A 27,090-nucleotide genomic window follows, 5' to 3' on the forward strand; every position below is an offset into this window, starting at 1 on the left:
AGTGGAAGGGAGAGGAGTTTCCTTTGATAAATCTGCAAGTGTGCCCGGTTTGTGCGTGCCCGGTTTAGTCTTAGCAATGTTGTTATGGCCTCAACATGGGCTTTGCTTTATGAATCACCATTGTTATTTAACTTTCCTTGCTTTCCTTTAACATATAAATTACTTCAAATTATAAGAAAAAACCCTTTGTTTTTTCTGTGTAACACAAATGACTGCATGCAGCTGATGGCTTTTGCTATGACATTTTCCTTTGCTGTCATGATTGCTGCTTTCTATTAAAACACCTGTCTGAATCATCCTTTTTTCTTAAATAGAAAAGTAAAGATTAATGTTATAATTTCCTCTGATTAGATAAATGTCAGGGGGTTCTAATCTAGCACACTCCTTAGAAACTGTTCTGTTAGTTATAATGAACTGTGCTTTTATGTATTGAGTGTTTAAAAGATGAACTTAAAAATGTGCCCTTGAAATGGCATTGAAGCAGGACCTCTGTCTAGCTGGCAAAGGGAATCTGACACTCATTCTTCACACATCTGCTGTTTTTTGTGGAGTTTGTCAGGTTCTTTCCATCTGTTAGGAAAGATTTCAGTACTTAAACAAAACAAGAAACAAAGTAAAAAAAACCCAGGGATAAAGGCAAGATTTTTGCAGTCAATGGAATCTGTGTCTGAAGAACACTAAAGATGCCAATGCAATTTCAAAAAAAATCAGCATAACCCTTTTCAGAGGAGCAATAACCTTGTTTGAACACAAGTATTTTAATGTGGATAACTAAATAAATACATACAAAATAGGATCTGTAATGCCCTATAAAGTAGAGCAACTAAAATGTGTTTTTCAGCAATAGAGATGTAAGCAAACCCCAGGATTGTCCAAGAGAAGGAAGAGAGGGCTAGGATGGATCTAACTTGTTGTCCGTTTTCTTGAAGACATAAGCATACATCATTTGTTAACATTCTATGTCCTCTGAGACAGTATCTGGCTTTGCTGATAATCTATAAGAAACTGATTTCCCTTCCAGCTTGTTAAACATTGATACTTAGTTTTAGCAGAACGCCTTCTGCGTGTTCCATTTCAGCTCTTTCTAATCTGTGCCCCAGTTTGGAAATCTCTTTATGAATGTAAAAGCAAGGTTAGATATGATCAGCCTGTATACAGGTTTTCTTTATGTTGACTACAGTAAATTCATTCCCTTCCAGGGAGAGTTAAAATATTTTTCCGTTTCCTTTTCCCTTTTATGTAAGATGAATCTTGCATTCTTGCAAATGCTTTTTCCCCCACACCCTGTAAAAGCAAATAAAAGAGACTGTAGAGAAATGAGTACATCGATCTTTTTTTTTTTTTTTTTTTCCCCTTCCTCCCACTCCTTCTGCCTTCTTTCCCCAAAAGGTGCTGCAGGTGGTAAGAAAATAAGCTAGAAGTGCCTTACTCAGGACAGGTATTTCCCCCCCCCCGTTGTCCCCTCTATGAGCATAGACGTAAGGTGCTGTAAATGAGGTAGTGAAAAAGCTGCTGAATTTAAAATGATGCTAAACAGGTCTAAATAACGCTCTGGCTGGTGTAGTCCCTCTCTCCACATACTTTGTTACATAAGTTGGATCCCAAATTGCCTCTTAGCTGATTGTTACCAACACATGATTGCGTCTTTTACTGATCTCCCCTCCCCATTCCTTTCCCCTTCTGTCCTCCACCCTCAGGTAGAAAGAGAAATGTGGGTGAGTTTCAGCCCACAGCCCAGTGCAGAATACCAGCAGACCTGTCGCCTTTAATAATGGTCTGATGAACTATCTATTGCACATACTGCACCACATAAATGGCTTTTAAGGATATGTATATATCTATAAATACATACGCTTAATTTTTGACAGATCTGCTAATCTTCGTCTTGGATCACACTTTTGAGCTGCAAAGGGGTTATAGCTTATGCTGTGCAACCTGTTGAGGCTCCGGGTAATCCTGAGACAGAGGCAAAGACAGGAAAATCCTGGTGCTTGCTGCAGGTTCCGATTCCTAAAGAACCATTGCTTAGGCTAGCTAATGGAGGGCATAAATGCCGTTTCAAAATGGTTGCATTTGAGGGTTTTCATCTTCGCCTCCAACTCAAGTAAGAATCCCTGTAAGCAACCTGCTGTAGTATCCTGGATAATACTAAAACACCCCAGCAGAAGGAAAAGAGGTTTAGGCAAGTCTGTATTTAATAGCAGTCTTCCAGCAAGGGGAACAGAGGTTCATGGAATAGATTTTTGCTGAAATGCTGTTTTGCAAATTAAAAATAAATAAAGGTCTCCTTAAATTCTCATTTAGAGCAACATGACACGGTTTAAAAGAAACAGCCCAGACTGCCTGCTTGCTGGAAGAGCTTTGTAATGTCATCTTTCAAATTTGACAGGACACTGAGTATTCCATTAGATCTATCAGATACGTGTGAGCAGCAAAACCCTCCAGAAAACAGAGGAATTTTTGTTCATCTAATTATCCTGACACAGTCCTTTGTAGTACTGTTCCACATTCAAATTTATAAACAAAATAGATTTTTATATACCAGCTTTTTGAGGGCATAGAGTAGGAGAATTGTTCTTATTTATTTTTTAAAAAAGCAAGTGATACTGTATTCTGACTTGTTCTAATCTAAACTGAGTAATTTGTAAAGCTTGACTTTCATCATTATGTCTCCATGTCGCAACCAAAATGAAGGATTAAGAGGAGAGTATTATAGTGATCTCTCTTTATCAATAATTGTTGAAAGAGACACGATGCAATTACGGGAGATATACTTCATGGGTAATGCAGTTTAGTCTCTGTATTTTAGGATTGGCCCTTAGTAATGAATGTCTGGTTTCTGCTGCTTGTTTTCATTACTGTTGGGTCTTTTGGAGCTAGGTTTTCTATTAGTCACAAATTTGGAGTGGAGCTCTGTCCGTTCGCAGGATTCTGGAAGACAGGAATGAATATGGGTAAACCTTTGTTATTTAGTGTGTCCTTTTAAAAATTAGCAGTTGTGTGCAAGGCCCAGCCGTGTTGAAGTCGTGAACTCTCTGTACCGATTGCCTTCTGCTGGACTGTGGGCTGTTCCGCAGCCCTGTGAAATCAATGCAAGCTGCTGTAGTTCAGCAGTCGGCGCGCCCTGGCGAGAAGTGCTGACCCTGCCAGGATGCGGTGTCCGGTCCGTGGTGTCGGTATCAATACCGGCTGAGTGGGGCATGTGCTGGTGATGGAAAGCTTTGCTTGTCCTTTAAGGCTACAGGCTTACTTTATCATGCGGAAATCAACAGACCTGTGCTTTTCTGTGTGTGGCTAGGAGAAAAATTCATTGGTAGTTCTAGAAAGTAACTTGCAAGGGAAGTTGCAGAGAATATAAAAACGGAAATTATTTTTATAAAGCTGCTCTTTTACTGATTGTGCCCCAAAGCAATTTACAGAGCAGTGAATTAGATACTGCAAAGTCATGAGCCATCGTACATCCTGCAACAGCTCAAATTTAGCCTTAGATACTTGGGCTTGACTGTGTTTCACTGACTGGGAGGGAATGTTGGTTGTGACTGTGAGGTTATCCCTGTACTTGCTTGGAAAGTGCCAGGGAATTGTTAACTGCAGCGTTATGGGGGATAAGCAGAACAGGACCTCCCCAGCACTTTATCCCCATTCGAGCTTGGGTGCTGCGCTGCAGCGTCGGCCGGAGAGCCCCAGCCCTGGTGCTGCGCCGCCCTGCCTGCGGAGGGGAGCACCTCCGGGCAGCGCCGCCGGGTCCAGCCGAGGGACGGGGCGGCTGCGGGAGCGGGGCGGCCTCCCCAGGGGAGGAATTTAGCCTCCCCCACCGGAAGAGCGCGTCCCTGGGTGCAGCCGGGCCGACGGCTGCTCCCGCTACGCTGGGCAGAAGGGTGCTGGGACCGGGGGCTTTGCATCGTGGTAGCCGTGACCCCCTCTGTTATCCTGGAAAAAGGCTGTGGAGTGCCTCTAAGAGGGACCACGTAAACTCGTCCTGCTCCCCGTCTAGTATTTTGCTGCAAGGTGTTTATCTATCGCTGCCTGAGCCCAGCTGAAGTGATTGCTGGCTGGCGGTCGTTACGCACGAGCGAGAGGGCATGTGAGGTAGCCCTGTAATCCTGTGGCCTGTAGTACAGCCTTTCATTTCTCATGTGTGTTTTAAAGCTGTCACTATTCTAGTTGAGGCAGAAATAGCTTCTAGACTTGCCCAGAAATTTTAGCTTTTGTAGTCCCGTGTCCTTTCTTTGGTCCCTTGATACAGTGCGTTTGTTAAAGACCCCGAGGTCAGACTACAAATATCCCAGAATTACCATACCGTGACCTTCAGGAATATGTGGCCATTTGGGGCATTCTGAGACCTGCTGCTTTTCTCCTTGTGCATTTGCAGGTGGATTTACAGTAAAAAAGAAACAAGTGTGCGTTAGATTTGCTTTGAAAGTGGCATACCATTAATTATTTTTCCCCTCTTAAAAAAAAAGAAAAAAGGGCAAAAAACCCCCCAACAGATTAAAGATACTAATGCTAGTAAGAAAGACGTGCTAGTAAGAAAAACATAAGCTTTTCTTCCTGAATATTTTTTAAGCTAATGTGGACCTCAGATTGAAGTTATAACTGCATTATTTAAGAGAAAGCAAAAAGCTGTAACCAAACGATGAACAAAAAGCTCCAAGTTAGTATCTAGCTCAGAAAAGCACTACCTTAGGTAAGCTTCAAGGAATAATGCTTGACATCTCCCTGTCTAAAGCTCCTGCAAACAGATGTTATAAACAGATTTTTTTTTTTTAAGCCAGAAAAGCACGATTAAAAAAAACTTGTTAGTTATATCGGTAATTTTTCTTGACAACTTTGTCTTAGAAATGTGCTAATTTAGGGATGAAAGTATGACAAGATAAAGAACAAGAAAAGAACAGTTTGAAGTGGAAAATGGACTGTTTTTCTCCATAGATAAGGACTGGCTCATCAGAAAAAGGATCCTATAAAGTGATTTGGACATTGTGCTTTCTGCTGTGAAGTTATTCTTTAACCACATTAACTTCAAATATGCCAGTAAAAATTCTGCTGTGTGTTAGTCAAAAATATTTGTGTATGTGCTGCAGGAAGCCGCTGTCTCTCTCTCTCTCTCTCCCCCCCCAGTATCCAGATGGTTTTGACAGTGTGGGTTTTGTGCAAAACCCTCTTGTGTAGGGAGAACCCCAGTAATAGCCAAGTCCAGATAATAAAAACAAATAGCTGCTCAGTTACGTGGGGAATTTTCATGTTGTGAAGAAAGATGGGACTCTTTTGGTGATGGATGGATGGATAGAAATCTTGTTGCTACCCTCATATGTTTTCTCATCTTCTGGATGAGGTTTAGAGCGGGGAGGTGAATGGTCACAACAGGACCTCTGGTAGAGTCACCATGCAGATTTTATAATTGATGTGCCTGTGGCTATTAAATAGTGGGTCTGTAAAACCAATAATATGGTTTTAATACGGCCCTTTTTCCTTCTATTTTACTACCTTTTTGAGTCTGCTATTTATGCAGATTGTGTACAATTTTTAGGTTATGGGGTGTTCATTTGAGTGCTGTATTCCTGTAGAAGCAGAGAATGGCTTTACTGTATAATGTATTCATGGAATAACTGCATCAGTGAAACTGGGAGAAACTAACTCAGCATTTTACTCTCAAGATCCCTGATGTCTCTTAGAGATTCCCTTTTGTCTGTTTCCCGTTTTCACTACGTTAAGCAAAATGGCATGGTTACAGAGGGGTGGGGGTTGTGTGCCCAATTTTATATTCCAGTTGGGTCAGCTTGGCTCAGATCCCCAAAGACACTAGTCCAGACTTAACGAGGTAAATGAAAAGGGGGCCCTAATGGTTTTGAGGGGTCGGGGTAAGTTGTCTGAGCTGTAAGGGAAAGATGCAGGGTATCCTGCACTGTGGGTGGTGTACAACTGTTGCTTTACTTTCTTTTTAAATAACCCCTAATGCTTAGCTAAATCTTTTCCTTGTCCTTTGCTTTGTTTTAAATCTGTCTCTGTAGTCAAAAAGCAAATGGAACTGAAGTCCAGAGGGGTGAAGCTAATGCCCAGCAAGGACAATAACCAGAAGACATCAGTGTGTAAGTTTTTTGGCTCCTCCTTGCACTGTTTTTGTATAATAATCTCCTTGAACATTTCATTTGACTTCCCCGTAATCTCTAAAACTTTGTCACTCTTAAAAGTTTTAATGCTTTTCCCTCTCTTCCCCCTGCATTACTGCATCACTTCCTTCCAGTGCTCTATTCACAAGCATGTACTAACTCGTTAAAGTGGGAATGGAGGGGATCGGTGTGTGTGCGTTTAATATATACTGTATGCCTCCTGCTCAATGACAGACTGGGGTACATTACTTCTGTCGTCTTCTAGTGTGGAAAGTGTCAAACTGGAAACAATTTTGAAAACTGAATTAATGTTACTGTTGTAAAATTAGGAGTAGGGATAAGGAGCTACACCAAAAAGACCTTTTAGAACATCTACGAAGGCAATCGCAGTCTCTCTCTTTCTCTTTGCGTTTTATTTAATTGTCCCTGCAGAAAAATCATACCACTGCTGTGCAAGAGCTTATAATACTGATTTTTATGGTCTCCCAATTAGTTACTCACTTTCATTGTATCTAGCGGTTGATATGTTAAGAGGTGTGCTCAGAATGTCACTTTGTCACTGGTGTGTTTTCCTCTTGCAGGAATGAATCCGTTAGGTCCATTCATCTTTACGTTAGGTTCTTTTCAGATCAGAAGCAAAACTCATAGTTTCTTTACGCATATGACTCTGGAGAGATGACTGGGCTCTTAAGGGAATTCTAAGATTAAACAGGAGGGATCCAAATTAACTCAAGTTTGTATTTTGTGCAAATTCAAATAGGAGCATAATGTGGCGTTTCTTAAAATAGTTTTTAAGGAGAGGATATAATTGCTCATTTTGTTGCATAGTCCATTACACCCATCAAAGAGGTACCGTTTGGACATTTCACTCATCTGAATTTTGGATGCAAAATTCAGTTAAGAAAAATGGATGGACTGAATTTAAAACATCACTCTGTCTGCAATGAAAATGGCTCACTTCTAGGCTCACAGGAGAGTGCTTATAATCTCCAGTTTTTCAGGAGCAAGGCCCAATAAGGTAACTAAATAGCAGGATGTAAATTGCCCAGAATATCCAGAGCAGAAAACAGTGGGGCGTGTTTAGAGAAAATTAATTCAATTTTAAGAAAAACCCTGTATGCAAGATGTTCCTGGTCCTATGATATATTCTTGCCAAAAAGAATTTAATTGTAATAAACATTTCAATCACCTAACTGAGAATGAAATTCTGTTGGAAAGTATCACTAGCTTTGATTGTGTGGGCACTGGAGAGAAAAGGATGTGTTTGGAGTGGGATATCTGCTATCTTGGATATTGGGGAATGTGGGGAAGGGAGTCTTCACAGAGTGAAAAATGTTAGCCTGGTTTGGAGTCACTAGGTTACTATATATAAGTATTCTGGTATTGAGAATATATAGGATTCCCATTTCTCCTTGCTGGGAATGCTAGGCTGCTTCCCTGGAGCAGTTTTACCTGTTGCTAATGACTGTTGTCAGCACTATCCCTCCCGGGGGCTCCGGGGAAAGATGCCAAAGGCTGAATAAGAGACAGCAATTGAATTTCCCTTTCGAGTGTATCCTGCTCTGTCCCAGTCGTGCTCCACTTCTGAGGATAAAAGCGTAGGAAGTTCTTGTTGCCTCTGCCCAGCTTATTCTCACCCAACGGAGAGCAGGCTCCAGTCTTCAAAGCTGTCAATTCAGCATCTTGTGCAGTGCTAATCTCGTCATATTTGATAAGGCAAAACAGAGTGTAGGAAGGCAGCTTAGCCTGAAAGCTATTAAGCTATAATAATACAGATGGTGATAGTGCTGTGGCCCAAATTCCTTTCCGTTGCCAGCATGGTGCTTGCCACAACCCTTGTGCCTTCAGCTCTTCCATGTGCACTGCTCTCAGCAAGGTCTGGATTGTAAACCCAGATTAACCTCTATCTTGCACAGCCTTCTGCTGTCACACTTCTGTTACAGTAAATTTTCAACTTCAGAAATGCTGATTCTGGCAAAGATGCCTCCAGAAAATGGTTCATTTTCAGAAAATGGAGCCCAAAATGTTACCTTCTTTTTTCCCTTACTTTTTTTATTTGCATGGCTAGCCATGCCCCTTCTTCTCTCAAACTTCCATGAGCTTATGAGTGTGCGTGTGCATTAGAGATAATTGTACAGGTGGGACATGCTGATTAAAGATCTGTGGAGTTTGCTAGTGTTGCTCTTATTTCATCTGGCTTGAATATCAGAAATGTAGAAATTTCTGTGTCTCTTGGTAATAGCTAGAGCTATGCCATGCTTTATTTTCAAAGACTTTCTTATCAGCGGTGTTTTCTGATGCTCTTTGTACCTGTCCTAAAATTCTCCATGAAGAATCTCTGGCCGCATAAGGCAGCTTGCAGCTACGTGCTTAATACCCCGCAGGTCTTTCAGAGGATTTCTGTTTCTCTGGCTGGACACTGTGGTTAGCTGCCAGATCCTACCTGGCCAGATTAAAGTCTGTGTGTTTCATGTGTCTGAATGGAGGCAAAATGTAGTCATATAACAGCTGTTGGTACTATTTCAGAAAAGGAATATATAAAAATACTGAATTCTGGGGGGAGGTGCTAATTGTGTTCGGTTGCAGTCAAACGTGTGTGTTTGAAATTGAAATCAAGTGCCTCGTACTGTTCACCATCGCTAAAATTAATTGGATATCTTGCTTTAATCATTATTAGAGAAAAAATAATACAGCTCTGGAGAATAAGGGATAAATAGTTTTAAATTTCAGAGTGCATTTAGGAGATTATTCTTTTTACTGCATGTAGCATGTAAATGTGTATATTCCATGTTCACACAGTGGGAAAAACATGGTACTTTGCTTTTACAAAACAGCATCAAAGCTGCTTTTCTGACCTTTGAATGAGGCATACCTGAAAATGCACTGCTGGATATTATTGGAAGGGATTGTATGAAGTAGTGCAAGTTCTACGTATATTCAGACTTGTAAAAATCTACTTTAAATGTACAACTGCAAAGTCATTTTGGAGGTGTTGACCAGTTTTAGGTCTCAGCCAAGTGTATGGAAGCTTCTAGATACATTCAGCATTGCAACAAGCCTGCTTTCCGCATCAGATGTTGAGGTATGAATGTGTGTATGTGGGTCCCTGCTGTACTGCAACAGCACAAAGTGAGTATTGAGCAACAGAGGAGCCAGCCTTGGGTTTCTAGCACTAGGCAACAGAGCTTTGAAAGAAGCTGTGTTTGGTTTAAGTAGGGCATGCTGCAAACAGAGTCTTTGCAAATGGTCTTTAAAATCTGAAAGTCTGTAAATGTTTTTGAACTCGCATACTTCTGAACTATTCTGAGATAGCAACAAGATGTGAAATATGGGTTCAGAATTCCCCAAGTAAAAAACTTCCAGCTGGAAGTAGTCTTCTCCAGTGGTAGGGCCTCACAGCCCAAGTCTGTACCCTTTTCACACTTGCATATTGCTAGACACGTGAGTATTTAACATCTGGATCAGTATCACTGAGGTTCTGGAAATGCTTAACGTTTGTTTCTGGGTGCTGAAGGACCTTCCTGCATCGGAAAGGCAGCGAGCACCTCGTTGGGGTGAGCACACTATCAGTAGGTCAGCTCTCCTGCTTTTAGGACTGAATTTGGTAACTCATTAACTTGACCAGATGGTTGCATGGAGTAACTGCAAGGCTTAGCGTGATCATGAAGATTAACCTTTTTAAAACAACTAATTACTGCGACAGTCCTTCCCTCCCCAACCCCCATGCCAGTAGAAAAGCTCACTTACTTTCACTGTATTTCTCATGCTGAGAAATGTTGAGTCTTTGTAAAACATTTTTAGATGCTGCTTTATTTCGTAGTTTGTGTTTTACATTCCTAAATTCAATAAAAAATTGTCCCTTGGGAATCTATCAGTGAACTTTCTTTATTAACATGGGGAGACAGAGAACTAAAGAAGGTTCTCAGTTCTTTAACACATGGAGTAAATTACTGTGGCAAACAAAGCAATCATAACTGGCTGTTATTGAATACATGAGAAGGAAGTGGTTGAAAAAATCAGGAGAATGATGGGGTGGAAAACTAGTTCTGTGGTTTGGGGGAGAGAATCCTTGAGACTATAATGTAGAAATGGAACAGTTCATCACAGTTTTTAAGATCTATTGTTCTCCTAGTAACCTTGAAGGTTTCATTTTGGAGTGCTACAGCCCAGGCATAGATCAGTCAAACCTTCAGGAAGATGAACACAGTACTGACAGCAAGTTCTCAGCATAACAAATATGGTTTATAACCTTTGGTTTAGTTACGTTCATGTGTGTGTGTTTAAAACAAAAGGTAGAAGAACAAAAGTTTCTGTGAATGACCATCTAATCCATCCTCTCCTTTTCCTTGCTCTCCTTTACAAGTAAAATGTCCCAACTATCATGTTATGGAGATACCTTTCCTTTCCCCCTTGCTGTGTTTTATCTTATCTGTTCTCTGATTTATCTACATGTGTTATATAGACATTAATAAAATGCTAGCTAACAAGAGAAGGACTGGTTTTAGTCTTCAGAAATGTGATCGATAACTGACAACCTGGTGCCTGTGGGTTTTGCTGGTCATCTGTAGCCTTGCTTCCTCCTGAAGCTTTGAATCGGAGGCTTCAAGGTTTGCTGCCATCTGTTATGGGACATAATAAATGGATGTGATACCAGTGCAGAGTAATTAACATGGGCATAAAAGATGTCATCGGGATAGTCTTTTGACCATGGGAGAAAGAATTTGATGTGGAAAGGCAATCTGATGATCTGCTCTGCAAGGAAGAGCGTACAAGTGTTTGAATGCAGACATAACTGTAGAAGCTGTGTTTGTGCTTGTGTACGTTATAGGCATCTCATTTAGTGTGGTTTTACCCTAGAGAAGGTATAGAAGTAAGATGAGGAATCTTAGCACTTTTCCTTAAATACCGCATGGACTTGTGACGTACAACCCTAGTTTGTGCACTCTATCCTAAGCGTTAATTTTACTTCGTTTGGAGGTATCTGTATGCACAGTCATCAGATTTGCGTAGGTAGTGATTTAAGAAACCCTAAGGAAGATGGTGTCACCTATGTACTTTGTTCAGCTGACCTTTCATTTCTCAGAAGCAGCATATCATTTCAAGCACTAGCAGAAGGCCTCTTGGAAGCTGGTGATTTCATTTGCAGAAGGATCGCCAAATTATTTGGCATCTCTGAGACTGCTGCAGATACCCAGATACCAGATACCCTGCTCTCCTGGAGCAGGGTTTTGTCATGGCTGCTTCAGCTATCGGGGCACGGTTGCTGAAAATACCAGAGATGAATCTCTGCTGTGGGCAGGGTCTCCCTTCTTCTGATTCTGGTGTACGTTCAGAATCATCAGAATCTGTGGAAGGTGGCAGCAAAGCTTTGTAGCTACAGAATGCAGCCATCGAAAGAGACCGTGTGCCGCTTTCATGCTTCTGTCTCTTGCTGGTGTCTCTGCTTGGCCACCTGAATGAGCTTAATGTGAGGTTATGAATATGCAAAAGAGGGAAAGCAATCTCTCAGGAGTCTGGTTTCCTATAAAGCCGTATCTCGCTTCCTCTTTTGCCCTCTAACGCATGGAGAAGTCTGTGGAGCACCAAAGCGTCATGCTGAGACACTGAGCCCTGTGCAGCGGCTGCGCCAGAGGCGGGTGGCAGGGACGGCCCCTGCCCCGTCCCTCTGGGTCCAGCAGCACAGCAGCTGTGTCAGAGCAGGGGTGGCTCCAGCACGGTGGGGTGGAGAGACAAAGGCCCTTGCAAAATTAAAGGGGATGGGATGAGATGTTAGTGCCTAGAGCTGAGGAGGAGGTCGGAAGCTGTAATGTTTCCAGTGCAGGTAGCCAGCAGTTAGTTTAGATGCTCGCATGAAAGCCCCGTACTGGTGGGAGCAGAGTGATCCTTCTGTCCTTCTAGGAACAGTGTGATATCTTCCAGCTGTAGTGCCTGACTATGCAAGATGTAATTAACCGATGATTAATTATCATATTTGATGGTCTTGCCTTTTTGTGCATTCATGCTGTGCAGTCTGTGTTTGTGCAGACACTCCATGTGCTTATCTTCCCATGTCAGTATTTACGTGCACGCACCTCCATATTTTTCACGGTGTTTGGTGCCATGCAGATCTCAAATTGTTGAGCCATCATGTCTGGTGTGAGAAACATGCTTTTATCACCGCGCCATCATCCATTTGGCAGTGGTCTTTGGGGCCCTGTGCTAACACTGTACATTCTGAGGTATAATTGAGATTTTTTCCCTTTAATCTAGTGATAGGCAGAGGTAGAATGGAACCATGCTCGCTTAAGATTCATGCTTTGCTGCTTCAGCATCATTGCCAAGAAGTGTTGCATTTTCTTTGCGTCCTTCCCTTAGTGATACAAGAAAACTGAGTCACATAAACTTCTACATGTCTGTGACAAAATCACCCCTTTGTCCCATATTATCGTGCATTTGGTAGTTGCTGGAATTCAAAATTGAAATCAGTATATTGCCAGATCTCATCTCATCCGTGTCAGGAGCCACCCAGGTTATATCCACCCCAAGTCAATGCTTGTTTGCGCCATTTGACAGGCTGGAGGGGGAAGGTGGAAATGGGGAGATAGAGAATGAAGTTTGAAGGTGTTTATTCAGTGCCGATCACCACTTCATAGATTTCATATTTGTTGGCAGTTACATTAAGGTTGCTCCATAAAATTTTTCATGTTCAAATTAAATTACTTGCTTTAAAATGCTAGACTTGCATTTCCCTCTCCTTTCTCCCTTTTGTTCTGTGCTTGGTTTTTTCCCTGGTATCATACACCTACCTTTTCATCGAGTTGTTTTCTTTCCCTGGCCCCACGCAGGTGGGTTTGGAGGGGCGGTAGGCTGTCCCCTTGTCACGTCACAGGTGGCCGTTTTAATCACAGGCTTCGGAAATGGGCCGTTTAATTGGTGTAATTTTGCAGAATGAAAAAACTCTTTTCAGAGGTACTTCTGTAGTGGAACGGAGGGAAAACTGTGTCCCTAGCTGGCATTTCCTAGAAAACACTTTGGTGTATGAACTGAGCTGAAATGATTCTAGTTACATTTGTTTCCAAAGCTGTTTTTCTCTAAACAAAATGGAACACGTTCAGGCTTTCGAGCTACCAATTGCCATTTTTCTCTCCACATCCACCAAGACAGTTGATGAAAGATGTTTCTTTTGCTATTCTGTCTCTGTATGTGCTGTTTTTGCATTGTAGTAACTCAGGTTGGTGTGTCCCAGGGACATAATATGTGTCCAGACCCTGGGATTCCAGAGAGAGGCAAAAGAATAGGCAACGATTTTCGGTAAGAACCTTTTACGTGTGTGTTTATGCATGCTGCAAAGCTACTGTCTGTAACCATTGTGTGTGCTCCTTGGCATTACGTAGTCTGTTTTTAGAGACCATCTGCACACCTCTAAATGTATTATGTCTGAAAAGCTTGCTGAGAGTGGTGATGTAGAAGAACAAGTGTGTGTAAATGTGCACGTGTGAGTTTGGGAGACCGTGTGTTCCAGGTGAGGATCTGTAATGATCTCTCTTTCAGAGTATTTCTCTTTTCACAATATGGGCGTTTAGCCAGGCTTGTATAATCAATGTTTGTTGTTGTTTCCCCCCTCCAGTTAAGTGCAGAAAAAACTGTCTTAAACAGCATAAAAAAGCGCTTCTCAAATTAGCATAAGTCACAGCACGGCCCTGCCCCTAGCGAATTTGAGGTGACTTCCCAAAGCACCGGTACAGTTCTTTGTCAATAAGTATACATGGTGCTAGATAATTGTTTTCTTATAAAGTTTAAAACAATGCTGTTACTCCCTTGCAGTTGCTAGTGTTCATTTACAGTGTGCAGGAATGAATCAGCCTGCTGTTAGCAATAGTGAATCAATATTTAATCTTATTTTGCTGTCGATGGCTGTTTTGTTCACTAGAAGTGTCTTTCAATTTAACCTGAGTCTATCAAATTCTCCTGAAAATCTAGAAAATGGATCCAGAGGGGTGAGGGTGGAGGAAAGGGAATTCCCAATGGTCCCTAAATGCCATAGGATAAATTCTCAGCTGCTGTAAAACGGCATTGTGTCGCTGCAGTGAATAAGGCAGCATTGGCTTAAACCAGCAAAGGTTTAATGAATTCACTGAATCCAAAGTGAATAAAGAACAAACCTTTCAGTAGCAGATAAAGATTTTTTTTTTTTTTCCTTTATAAGAATGCTGAGCATGTTATCTCTTGGGGCTGACTCTGTGCTCCTGCACTGAATAAAATTCCCACTGAAGTTGCATTGAAAGACTCAAATCCGTTCTTGGGCTATCACCACCTCAGGCAAACAGCGCCCAGCGCGAGCAAATGCATGAGGCAAAAGCTTGCCCCTCATTCATTTCTGCTGTTGCCTGGAGGGCCAGTGAACTCCCTCTGTTCACAATTTGGAGAATGACTGGGATAGTAAAAAGCAAATGACAAACCTGTTGCTGCAGAAGCGTCTCAGTTGCTAACTTCACCCTTTGTTCTGTCTGCTAGGTTAGGCTCCAGCATCCAGTTCACCTGTAACGAGGGCTATGATTTACAAGGGTCCAAAAGCATCACCTGTAAGAGAGTGAGCGACATAATTGTTGCATGGAGTGACCACAGGCCAGTGTGCAGAGGTGAGAAGACAAAAAAATTTTACTGAGTTACATTAGGACTAATGAGAGGACCCATCTCCTCAATGTCCCCTTCGTGCATCACCCGTTCTGTCCTCCAGTTTGTCATCACTTGGTTAAGATCCCTCAGCTGGTTCTTAACCTCAGCCTGCTGTGTGGCCCACGGTACGGATCTGTTTTCAAAACCCTGCCTCGGGCAAGGGGCGCAGCCAGAAGAGCCCCCTCTCGATGCTGTTGGGAAAATTCAGCGCTCTATTGCTACGTGTTCAGCACTGCCGAGGGTGCATTTGTGCTCTTGGAAATGGGAGTTTGGTCTTGCCAGCTTCACGGTCGAAAATCAATAGGATCTTTATTCTTTTCTAATGGTGATTCTTGTTTTCTGGCTGAGTGAGAGAGAGTAATATGGGTTCAAATTTTTCAGTTTTTTCAGCACAAGCCTGAGAAAGAGACCTCTGCTTGGTTCTTACGCAATTTTTTGATTACAGAAATTCAGGTTTTAGGAAAAACGCCTGTTCCTGTTGTATAGTAGAACTAATAAAGCTATTTCCATTAACTATGGAGCTTCATAAGCTATTAGCTCTGGACCATATGGATTATATTTGTATCCTTCATACCTGTGTACTACGTCCTCATCTCTTTGCAATGCTTTCTGTCCCCTTATGTTCTCTCTATTCCAGGTTTTTCTTTTTTATGGGATAAGAAGGAGAGGGGAGAAAAGGTGAAAGCTTGAAACAAAATCTGGAAAAGCTAAGATGGAGGGAGATTCTGTTAAACGGAACTTGCTGCTAGTAGACAGCAATGCGGGATTACTTAGACTGTGGTTCCTAACTAACATGATCCTGATTATCCTGTGGCCCAACCATGAGCCATCAGTGAATGGAGCTTTCTTTCAGCGGGGAAAAAACCTAATGCCCATTTTGCCCTTGGCCATTTTGTTTTCGTTCCCTCTCTGTCTCTAAAAAGTGGCATGCATAATTGTGATATTTGTAATGCTAATAATGAACAACTTGTAATATTTTTAATTAAATCCCTCTAAAGCTCTTTAAAGTCATAAATTGGTATTTTTTTAGTTCTTTTTTCTTTAATTTCATCTGCAGATTTTTTCAAGGCTTTGGAATCCCATCTAATTCTTGAGCAAGCCTAGAAAAAATTGAATCAGTGTAAGAGGATATTTGGCATAAATATGTGACACTACAAAGGAAATTTATGGTGTCCTCTTGAAGAGATAAGAAGGATTTGCCTGCATTATTATGATTCTATGAATCAACTTGATTTTTTTTTAGCTGCTAACTTTTGGGGTTTTTTTCTTTTTAAAAAGTTTTCCATTTGCTTTTTATTTCAGCTTTATATCACTTTTTTCTATTTGTTCCATTTTGTTATTGGGAATTGAGTTTCTCTCAAATTGCAGAAATGAGGGTGCCCGGTGAGCCAGCTTTAACCCCCTGGACTGTACCAGTTTCTAATACCGAGTGATCAGGTGTCTTACTGCTGTTGGGCGACTGCTTTTCAGCGTCCCCATCTACAGCAGATTCTCTCTGGGTCCTGGGGAGACTCGCTTAATCCCTTTGTGCTCCTGTTGCCCACTTTTAAAATGGGAATAATGGGACTTACCTTTTTTTTTTCTGTAAGGTAGGATGGGACATGTGTAAAAGACTCCAGGATGGGGTCACATAGGAGGGGGCAGGCTGCTTCTCAGCATTCCGCATGTTCCCTGGTGACCACCTGTGTAGTCAAACAGTTTGGCCAGGGGATCATTTTCCATGCTTCACTGCTATTTGGAGGGGGCAAAAAGCCTTGCAGGTGCCACACGTGCAAATATGGCTCCTTTGAGATTTGAGATAAATTAATTTTGAGAATCCATCACAACAGCAGAGGCAGTTACAAAACCAGGATTCACGTTTTCCGGTTAAATACTGCATCAAAGGCAAAAAATTCCCTACTTAAGCACTTTTCAGCTTCTACTTTGCCTAAGATGTTTTTAAGATACAAAATTGAGCTGCCGTCTTGGTTCTGAGTCCACAGGCGTACCAGAGTAAAGTCAGCCCTTACCTAATAAATACTTCCTGTGCTGTATTTTTTTTTTTTTAACCTGCAATGAAGAAAGGAAATGCGGCCTTCTGGGGATGTTAAAAAGGAACTGCGTCTTACCTGTGGTTGCTTTCATTGTCCTGGACATGAAAGTATTTCTGAGGGCTTTAATACAGTAAAAAATAAATAAAATCAATCTGAGGGCTAGAGAATGGGTTATTGTTGGTTGGTCTGGTGGTCCATCTGTTTGATAGCCCCTGGAAACACCCCACTCATCTATTCACCACAGATAAATCCTTCATCTCTGATGTTACATGGAAAAGAATGAATTTTTTGGCTAGTGAAAACAACACAGAGCAGCAATTCTTAATTCTCCCCCACTTCAATACCATATGTATCTCTAGTTCTCTGTTGTTTGTAAACAAAGAACACGTATATACATGTATACATCCCAGAGCTAAGAGACCTCACTCCCACGTCTTGTTTTCCTCTTCACAGCTAGGATGTGTGATACGTACCTTCGTGGTCCCAGTGGTGTGATAACTTCTCCCAACTACCCTGTACAATACGATAACAATGCCTACTGTGTGTGGGTCATCACTGCGCTCAATCCAGCCAAGGTAGGTCTCGGAGATGTGTCTCCATGTCATTACTTCAGAGCCTTAGTTGAAATGTTATATAGCTGTGCTTCTTCACAGAGGACTGGTCTCTGATATTTAGCCATTCAAGTTTCTGTTTCTGATGTTGTGTTCCCCCCGCTCCCCCTGCAGACTTCTTCCATGTGCTTCTCAACTGTCTTTAAAGACGGCGACACATCACATTCCCTCTCTGCTGAAAATTCATTTTGTTAAAGGATGTAATTAAAAGTGATTGTAATTATTTTTAATCAAAACCTCTTTGATATTTCGGCGTGAATGGTGGTGAAATGCCGAACAGCTTAGCAAAGCATCTCATTAAGCCAGCTCTCAGTTGGGGCAGGAAGGCTGTGCCAGGAATGCTGATTTTTCACTTCCTTTTGGCTGGTAGTTGGCCCCTAACCAACGGGGATTTCAGCCCCCAAAGGGCAGAGGGCAAGTGAGGAGGGAGGTATGGTTCTATCTACTGCTATTTATGCAGTATTGTAAAGTTATGGACAAGTCCTTTCTGTGTTCACTGAGGTTTGGAACAGGGGAGGTTAGTGGGGATTTTTTGTCCCCACTGGTCTACATGTGTGATTCAAGACTGTTGTTGCTGATCATGTAGGGGACAAAGCTTGACTGTCTTGGCTTTTGTAAGATCAAGTCGTTTCCATTTTCCACTGGCTCACGGAGGGCAATGTTCAATGCCTCGCAGCTTTTTCCAGCCCTGCAAACTCAGCCTGTTCCTCTCCTCTAGATCTGTAAGGGAACATAAGAACAAAAATGCCCTTGCTGTGTAGCTCAAAATACACTTTCTAAGGTGTTATTCACCATCTTCTGCCTCTCGGAAATGACAAGTTGTATTCTTTTTAGTATTAGGTTCCTACTAACATCGTCTCCATTAGCTCATGAGCAAATCTTGCATGGCAAGGCACTGAGCTCATACACTTATTCTGTCAGTTATGCCTCGGTCCTTGCCTCTAGGCAGCCCTGCGCTTTGGCACTCTGCCTTTTGCTGCTGATCCAAGGAAGGCATTTCACAAACATGTTAGTATCCCAGGATCTCATCTTTTGCTAGAAATTGTTATGGTCTGTAGAAAAGCTGGCCATCATCCGCAGTTGTAGCCTGCTTGCGGCCGCTGATGGGATGGTGTCTTGTGCTCTCACCTCCAGCTTCGCCTCCCCCTGGAGCACTCGCCGTGGCAGGGCAGCTAGCGCCGGCGCTGGTGCAGAGCCTGTCGAGTTCTGCTTCCCTCTCCCCACTGACCTCAGTTCAAGCCTTTAATAAGTGCAGATCACTGGTGGATTATGGCTTTAATGAGGAGTATTTCTATGTTCCAATTTCGGAATGAGTTTGTATTTAAAGGGCTGTCATTAGCTGATCATTTCATCCAACGGATGTCTTGGTTTGGCTGCATAGGAGTGTAATAATGACCCAAATTCTGGGAAATTGGAGTGTGGACTCAGGATATTTTTTTAGTGTTGATTTATTAGGAGTGATTTACTGGTTAATCAGACCCAGGAGGTTCTCCTTCATCAGGGTAATGTGCAAGTGGAGAACAGACCACATGTAACAGCAGCTATTACTGCTCGAGTGTCAGCTGTGTCTTTCAGCCTGTGGCCTGCAGACCCTTGGGTATACATTGCCTGTGCATGGACAGGTTATTGAATACATCAGCATCTTAGGCTGAGGTATGTGTATTATACATATCTTCATTTTTGTGCATCTTTGTCTTTCAAAGATCAGCAAAATCCAGTTTTTGTGATATAAAATAGTCCTCTGTATTTGGAAAGAAATTAGAGCGAGCTAGATGGAGACGTGCCCTGGGTGTTAATGTAGGCTAACACTTACATTTGGGTTTTCCGATACAAATTATGAAGGAGGAGATGGCAATCAATTGTCAAGAGATGCTTATGGGCCATGTCCACTGTTTTATTGACCCTTTGTCACATTGCTTTTGTATTGAATATTGAGTCTAATCTTCAGCTCTGTTCATTTGCTTTTCTGCCAGCCTTGTGCGCAAACTTTTTCTGCTTTTCCTTCAGCAGTGTGAATAGGACAAGCTGCTGCTTTTGTAAGCTTCCTGGGCAGGCTGTCTTATTTTTCAGAAACTTACTGTCTTCATGAATTTCTGCTTAGGGAAAGTTTCTCCTCTTCTCCTGGTTAGTTTCTTCCTCAGCTTTTAAACCTGTGTAATAATAAACTGTTGATTAGAAAACAGAATCTGCAAGTCCTGACCCTTAGCTTTCATAAATCATAAAGGGGATTGAAATTGGTAACATCCGTTACTTCCAATACTTACCAACTTGGAGCAGAGATTCAGTAGCACAAGGAACTGTAGTTTGTGCTCCATGGGCTGCAACATCCTATACTGTAAAGAGGTGTAGCATGACTGAAATAAGGATAGATTGGTCAAATCAGCAATTTGTATTAACTGTGTAAAGAAACTGCCGTTTTCTTTTTCTTTGAAATGATAAATAGTTAATTAGTAATATCAGTTTATAAAGGTTTCTGGGTTTTGGATGTTTCATCCTGGAAGCATGATTTAAGGTAGGGAAAGACTCTTCATCTCTTTGAAGCAGGGAGGGTTGAGAGGAATACACTAGCTCTTTTGGGAAAGCCACTGCTGTGCCTGCTTCTTCCTCGCACAGTGCTTCGCCTGCCCGTATTAACGTGAGCTGTGTTCAGAGCTGCAGCCTGATGCCCTTTCTCTGCGGGGGCAGCAGAGGAGGCTCTGGATGGTCCCGGGAGCCCAGGCGAGGCGCAGGCTTCCTTCTGGCGCTCCTCAGGAAGATGGAAAACAATAGAAACAACTGCCCGCAGTGTTTTCTGCTCTTAAAAGAATTAACTAACGCTCCAGAAACCAAAGCTGTGCAGACAGGACCATACCTCATTGGTGAAAATACAAAAAGGCGAGTAGATTCACTGGCACGGACAGTTCCTTTGTCCAGCAAACAGCTCCCAAGGCTGGCTGCGTGGGCTAATGCAGCGGCTCACATGTGCGTGACCCAGTATAGCAACGGGAGTTGCTGGTGTATGTGTTTTAATGCCAACTTGGTCACTGGTATTCCTACCTAACAAGTCATATAGTGCTGCCTCTGAAAAGTACCCGTAAAACTCTCGCTCACTTAAAGCAGGGCCCATGTTAGAAACATGTTGCTAAATTGGAGAATTCGCCTCCCTGACTCGCATTGCCTTCGTGTGCAAGGGGGAAGATCTTGCCATTGCATGTTCCCCAGCATGGGTGAGGGAAGGATTGAAGATGAATTCATTAAAATGCCTGTAAAATACTTGGAAGATAAAAGCATTATGGGCCTGAGCTGAAGCCTGCTGAAGTCAGTGGTAATCTTTTTATTGACTTGAGTGGTCTTTGGATCAGGTCCTGTTATATGAAGCTTTTAATATGAGCGATGGGAAAACCACTGAGCTAAATTTAGAACTCATTTGCAAGTCATCTGTTCTATGTTTGGAAAAGAACTGTGAGCCAGATTCACTGAGCTACATAATCCCCTCGAAGTTTGCTCAGAAACCTACATAAACAGTATTAAGGGCATCGTGCTCTTCAGTTGACAACTTGAAATTACTTCCTATACCGAGGGTGACGACAAACCTATTTGGGGGATATTCAGGGTATGTAGGTTTTTTGCTGGTCCTCAGTGCCATGGGAATTAATTTCAACCACAGTGGAAAAATAAATCACTTGGAAACTGAGAAATGCATATGATAATTGGTGAATTTGCATCAAAACCATCTTCTTGACGTAATGGATGTTACTGGTTGATACTTCTCCAGGGGTTATTCTCACCTGGAGTCTAGCTAGCCAAGTAAAGCTCTGTCCAAGCTTCTTGTGTCATCGGGGGAGAGAGATGGACCCCTCCAGGGGGTGATTCATCCCAAATGAAGATAGATGCCTGAGACTGGGGAGAAGGGGGGAGAGATGAGTAATGTGTGCTTGTAAAGCATTTGAATATAACCGCAAGAGGTGCTGCTCTCCATGGAGAGAATTACTGTGGTTTTTTTCTACGAATGTGACTGCACTTCAAATCACTTTGCAGTACGAAGCCTTAGAATCAGGTGTCATATTCCAGCCTATTTTCTTGACTTTGCTAATTGCTTCCTGTCACTTCAGTAGCTTAAAATTGAGCATTTCTGTCATCCATGTATTTGTGTGCTGGTAGGTCTCTTGTTGTTTAATGAATTGTTAAATAATTTTCAGCTTTCAGACCAAAAAGAAAATAGGAAAATGGATAAATAAATATTGTATTCAGCATCCTGTTCCTGTGCCACAAGGTTGCAGTCTTCAGTATACTAGAATGTAATTAGTTATTTAATTAGGGTCAGACTCCTTAGAATGCAGTTTACTTGAATGACTGATTTAACTAACGATGTGTGCCGTTTTACAGCAGTGTGTTCTTTGTATTAATTACATTATTGCATCATTACATGGTTTAATAATAATCTGCATAGGTTAATATTTTGGTGGTACTACTATAATTAATGGTTCCAGACTTCTATGGAGTATCAGATGGGCTCCTGTTTCATGATCCTGGGGCTGTTGGGTAATACCCTATTTTCAGAATCTCACGGCTAAAATATCTAATTTGCTTTTCTATGCATTTGAAAAGTATTAATTGCATTTATATGTAGAAGACAGTAGCACGCAACAGTTCAGTCTGAACTCTATATACACCCTTTTTTTTTTTATACACTGAAGGCATTCGATGTCTGACTAACCAGTGTTTTCTTAAGGGGTTGAAGTTGAGTGACTTTTGACAGAAAAATATTGTCAGCTTCCTAGAGAGTCCAGGCAAGCCTTGAAGAGACTGTAGACATGCTCGCATTTAACATAACACAGTTAATTACTGCTTTTGGTTTTAACTTTGGGACTTTCATCCCTCTGTGATTGCACACATGCTCAAGTGTTTGCAGAAGATGCTGCTTTTATAATAGGCAAGAAATTACAAGGCAGAGATTTTAGTTTTCCTATGCCTTGCTCCCTTGCCCCAAGTCAAGAGGTGTACGGTGGCATCGTGTGTCTGTGGTCCTTGGCACACATGTAGGTCCTTCTCGTTCATTACTTGGGATAACTTCGGTGTTGTGTGAAACAGCAAAAGTAGTGTGGAACTAAATTTAGTAATTTAGTCTTCACATGCTTTCCTGAATCTGGTCAGTTAAAAAGCTCCAAGGAACAAAGTTCTCATTGATTTACCCCCCTTCCCCTCCCGCCCGGTGTTGTGGATGTAAAGCATTTCTGTAAATTAAGCTCTCTTCCTTTTCTGTTCGCTTGCACTGTCCAAGGCTGGATTAAGACCTTTGTCCCCTAAGTCACATTGTAATTTTCAGATATTTGAGAATAACAGGTTTCAAAAGCAGCCAAGAGACTAGGAACACAAACCTCTCGACTTCCATGGGACCTCTGCTCCTAAGTGGTACGTAGAGGCTACATAAATCGAGTGGGGATGGGAAGGTTAGGATAGAGCAGGAGAGAAAACATAGGAAACAAACAGCTGTGGACAGATACTACGATGATTGTGTTTGCGGACAGCTTGAGACAATTTTCTTGAGCTACCCCAGTGGTAATTCACATAAAGTCTTTCTTGGTCTGACAGAAGCTTCTGAAAACCAGGGGAACTTTCTGAGCAACACGGAGCAAAAGAAAGACTCTCCACTTGCACCGTATGTAACAAACATGCTGCCTATATGCACATTCAAATCCACCACCATAATCTCAGGTTTATGAAAGAAACCGTAGCAGTACCTGGTGAAAAAAAGCATGCTGAAATCCTGACACACATACCTTTATCAATAAAGTCATCTAGAAAATCAATAGATAAAGCAGAAAAATCTGAGAGGTAATTTCAGTAAGAGCTCAATCTGTCTGGAAAGAATTGCTACAGTGCTATAAAAAGCGAGGACGGTCACCTTTGGTGATGTCCTGAAGATATTAATGCTCTTCTAAATTGCTCCTCGATAGACAAACAGATAAATAAACAAGACGAGGATCTGCTGGCTGCCTTGGCAGTTGATTCATATTAACATGCTGCATCTTTGCCAGGTTATCAAACTCACCTTTGAAGAATTTGAACTAGAAAGAGGATATGACACTCTGACAGTGGGTGATGGAGGACAAGTCGGAGACCAGAAAACTGTGCTTTACGTGTAAGTAGCATGTCCTTTGTCCCTGTGAGAAATCCACGCCGAAGTTTTGCCTTACAAAGCTGTAGCTGATGTGTCTGGATGAAGGAGTCCCAGCCGCTTGCCGTACCTCGCTGGATGGTTATGTGCTGCTTGTTGGTTTAGGTGGAGCTGACTGCTCCGGGTGTTTTCTGCTCTCATCGCATTTTCTTAGGCTTCAGGTGACAGAAAGGCTGTTACCTCTTTGCTTCGCATCCCTTCCACTGCCTTTTTCGGGGCCCCTTAGAGAGAGGCTGAGGCTGTCCGGGGAGCTGAGTGAACAGGATTAAAGTTTGGATACAAGAGTAAATGTAAATCAGGCAGAAACTGAGAACTCTTTGGATCTCTCTCTCCTGTGCTGTCCTTCTTGCGCAGTCATTTTTAACAGTGCAAAGTGGCTGTAAATCCATTATCTTTGAGTGACAAACTGAGCATTTTACACCCGGTGTGCATTTGTGTAAACGATGATACGTGCTTCTTCAAGGCTGAGAATTGGTCCCCTTCAATTTATACCCTTTAGTTTAGCAGATACGATGCTCTGTGGAAGTTTCTTCAGTAGAGGAAACATTGTAGATAGTCCTACTTTCCTTCCAGGCCTTCCTATATCAGTGTTTCCCATCTAAATATGTTCTTTGGGGGGTTTTGGTTGTTTTGGGGTTTTTGGTTTTGGTGGGTTTGTTTTTGGTTTTGTTTTTTTCTTTTTCTTCTTTTTTTTTCCAATTTTAATTATGAAGAAAGTACAGGGCCAATCCAGCCGTGCTGAAGGAAGAGATGAAATCTCTGATGCTGCCAGTTTTTAGAATAAAGAATTGCTGTGGTGTTAGTCTATTGGTTTTAGAAGATTTGAAGACCAAATGCTTTATGTTATAGTGCAGCTAATACAGGGAATAAAAGGGAAATGGGCTCTGTATTGGCATTTGCCATCTCCTGCTCAGTGCTTAATAACTGGAGACCGTTTTGGTTTCAGTTGGAAGGAGCGTGTCAATCCGAATGATATGAAGGAACGTGTGGGTTAGTAGATTGAAGGCAAGGGTTTTCCCTAACCCATGTGTTTTACGGCATGTAAGCATCAATTTCTGGTGTCTGCTGTTTTTTAGGCAGTTTTGAGATCGGTGAGAGCTCTTGGCTGCTCTGAGGAGAGCACGTGCTGGGACCTCAGAGTTTTGATGGGGGGTGGCGGTCAGTGTGCACACCACAGAGGGGTTTCCTCCCTTTAAACCTTCACGTCTCTCTGAATTTTAGTCTTACGTACACAGTGCGCTCCACTTTGAATCTGCACCATGCAAAGGAAGTGGAAGTGGATCCCTGTGTAGCACAGGGGTAAGTCAGGATCTTTTACAAGAGCCCCTAGAAAATGCCACAGTTGAAAAAGAGTGAGTCTTGATCATCTTTCAGAAGGCTGCTTATTCTCATTAACCTGCTGATGTTAATGGTTTATGTTTGTCCTTCCTCCAGTAAAGTCTCTCTGTTCCTTTTCTGAAGGGTCAGTGAGAAATCAATTTGTGTATCATTCAAATGTAATTGTGATAATTGTGTATCGTTCAAATCCACTTTACTGAAGAAACAATGATACTGCTATAGCTTCTCTGAATCATTAAAGTAAAATACTGTGTAGCTTTGTGGAAATCCAAAACTTAAAAACCATTGCAGACCTCAGGGTGCTATACATTTGAGTACTTCAGGAAATCTGTCTTGCCCTCGGCATGTCTGTTCTGAGCAATGCAGTTCAGTACTGCAGGCACAAAGTTACCTGGTACAGCCGTGCCACAGTGCGCTCAAATAGCGGGGAGAGTCTAAAAGCAGAGCAAATCGTGAGTCGTGCATAGCCCTGTGCTAATGCAAACGTGTGCTGCTTGCCTGAACTTCCTGACTTCAGGGCAGCTCTGAGCACCTACAGGTATTTTGCTCCATATTCTAGAGCTCAGACGTGCCCGTGACTGTGTTCAGCGTGGCTGAAAACGTGGCTTCTTGCTGTGTTGGGGTATCTTTTGCCTCTTGTGAGTGAAGATGTAAACCGGTGGTGTTTGTCCAAGTCTCAAATGTCTTGAGGGCACTTGCAAGGCCAGGTATTGGAGCAGAAGCAGGGAAAAGTCACTGTGACTTTCGGAAGGAATTTGAAGTGATGAACGGGCTGTTGGAACAGGGCCGCCAGCATCCAGCTTTAGTGTCTTAACTTGAAAGACTCCCTTCTTTTCTGTCTAATCAAAAACGTATAGGAGCAAACGACTCTCCAAAAGCTTCTCTAGCAAAGCTGTTGTACTCTTTCCAACTGGTAGAGTATTACATATTGCGTTTTTTAATTCCTCCTCTTCATTTGTTTTTCCACATGAATCAGCCTCCCGCTCCATTTTCACTTGTCTTAATGTGTGCTTCTCTTTCCAAAATCTCTGTTTCTCTGAGGTTCGTTTTCCTATACATTTCTTTTCAGAACATGAACATCGGTGAATCTTAGGTCAGAAACTCTAACCTGCAATGTATATAAGTGTAAAGTCTGATTGTTGCAAAAGTGTTTGTAATTAAAGTGTCACAGAACATTTCACAGCTGATTGGTAAAAATGTGCAAATTACTGCCAGGGGAGTAGTTTGTAATAACTTGCTGAAATGATTTCTCATTCCATCCCTTTTTGTTTGCCTAAAGCCCATGAAGATTTTCCTAGGTTTGATTTTAATCATTCCATGTTTTCTCACTCTGTATTAGCTACTCCACCCCTTGCTAACCGCAACTTTGGAATATCTGAGACTGTCTGCGCAAGGTGTAGTGTGTGGTATCTTCTCCCAGTGCAGAGAACGTTCCATTAAATTGCTGATGCTAATCCTAACAGGGAAATTTATTTTTATTTTTAATCTGGGAGGATAAGTTGAAAACTAATGAAATGTGAAGGAGGTGTGAAGACCACAGAAGTACTCCATAATGTAATAAATGTGGCTGAAAGTCCATGGACACTTCTCTCAGCAGTTGCTGCCTTCTTACCTACTGTCAGTTGAATTCATGTATCAGGTTGGATATCCATTTGGATACACGCTGTAGTTTCTTTGGAAGAATCAACATGTAGAAACCTAACCCTGTCAAAGATAGGAGTTCCAGTTTTCTAACTACTCTTCATTTATTCTCGGCTATTCAAGAGGAACTCAGTCCCACAGCCTTTCAAATCAAGAAATACATTTGAATCGACTTGCATAGCAGCAGACGTTATCCCAAACTGAGGTATGAAGGACCATTTGTTTCCAGTCTCGCTCACACGCCTGTAAAATGCATCTCGGAGAACGTAACAGATTGTTAGGCTGAGCTTTCTGACTTGCAGAGAGGATTTTATTCCCTAAAAGTAACAAGCACCCAAATCAATCATTCAGCTTGTTAAAGTGGAATGGGAAAGCATGCAAAAACCTTTGAAGTGCCTTTTTCTGAAGGTTTTTCTCTTGGTACGTTCCTCGTTCTTGCCTGTCTGTTGCTTAAGTAACTTGAGAAGCATCAACAATAGCACGTCTTCTGCACTACCCGTCACACTCTGTGGATGCAAAACAGTTATTAAAGCAAGATTACTTCTTAA

The 27,090-nt window shown here is 42.0% G+C and overlaps 1 protein-coding gene across 1 annotated transcript in view; it reads left to right on the forward strand.

The window, feature by feature from the left end:
* Positions 1-27,090, forward strand: part of CSMD2 (CUB and Sushi multiple domains 2) — a 307,900-nt gene that overhangs the window by 137,333 nt on the left and 143,477 nt on the right. The window contains 5 exon segments of the mRNA XM_075173206.1: positions 6,009-6,086; positions 13,310-13,397; positions 14,601-14,725; positions 17,249-17,370; positions 23,424-23,527. Coding sequence (XP_075029307.1) covers positions 6,009-6,086; positions 13,310-13,397; positions 14,601-14,725; positions 17,249-17,370; positions 23,424-23,527 — 517 coding nt within the window.

Source organism: Calonectris borealis, chromosome 25 (genome assembly GCF_964195595.1).
Source record: "Calonectris borealis chromosome 25, bCalBor7.hap1.2, whole genome shotgun sequence".
In the NCBI taxonomy this organism is placed as follows: Eukaryota; Metazoa; Chordata; class Aves; order Procellariiformes; family Procellariidae; genus Calonectris; species Calonectris borealis.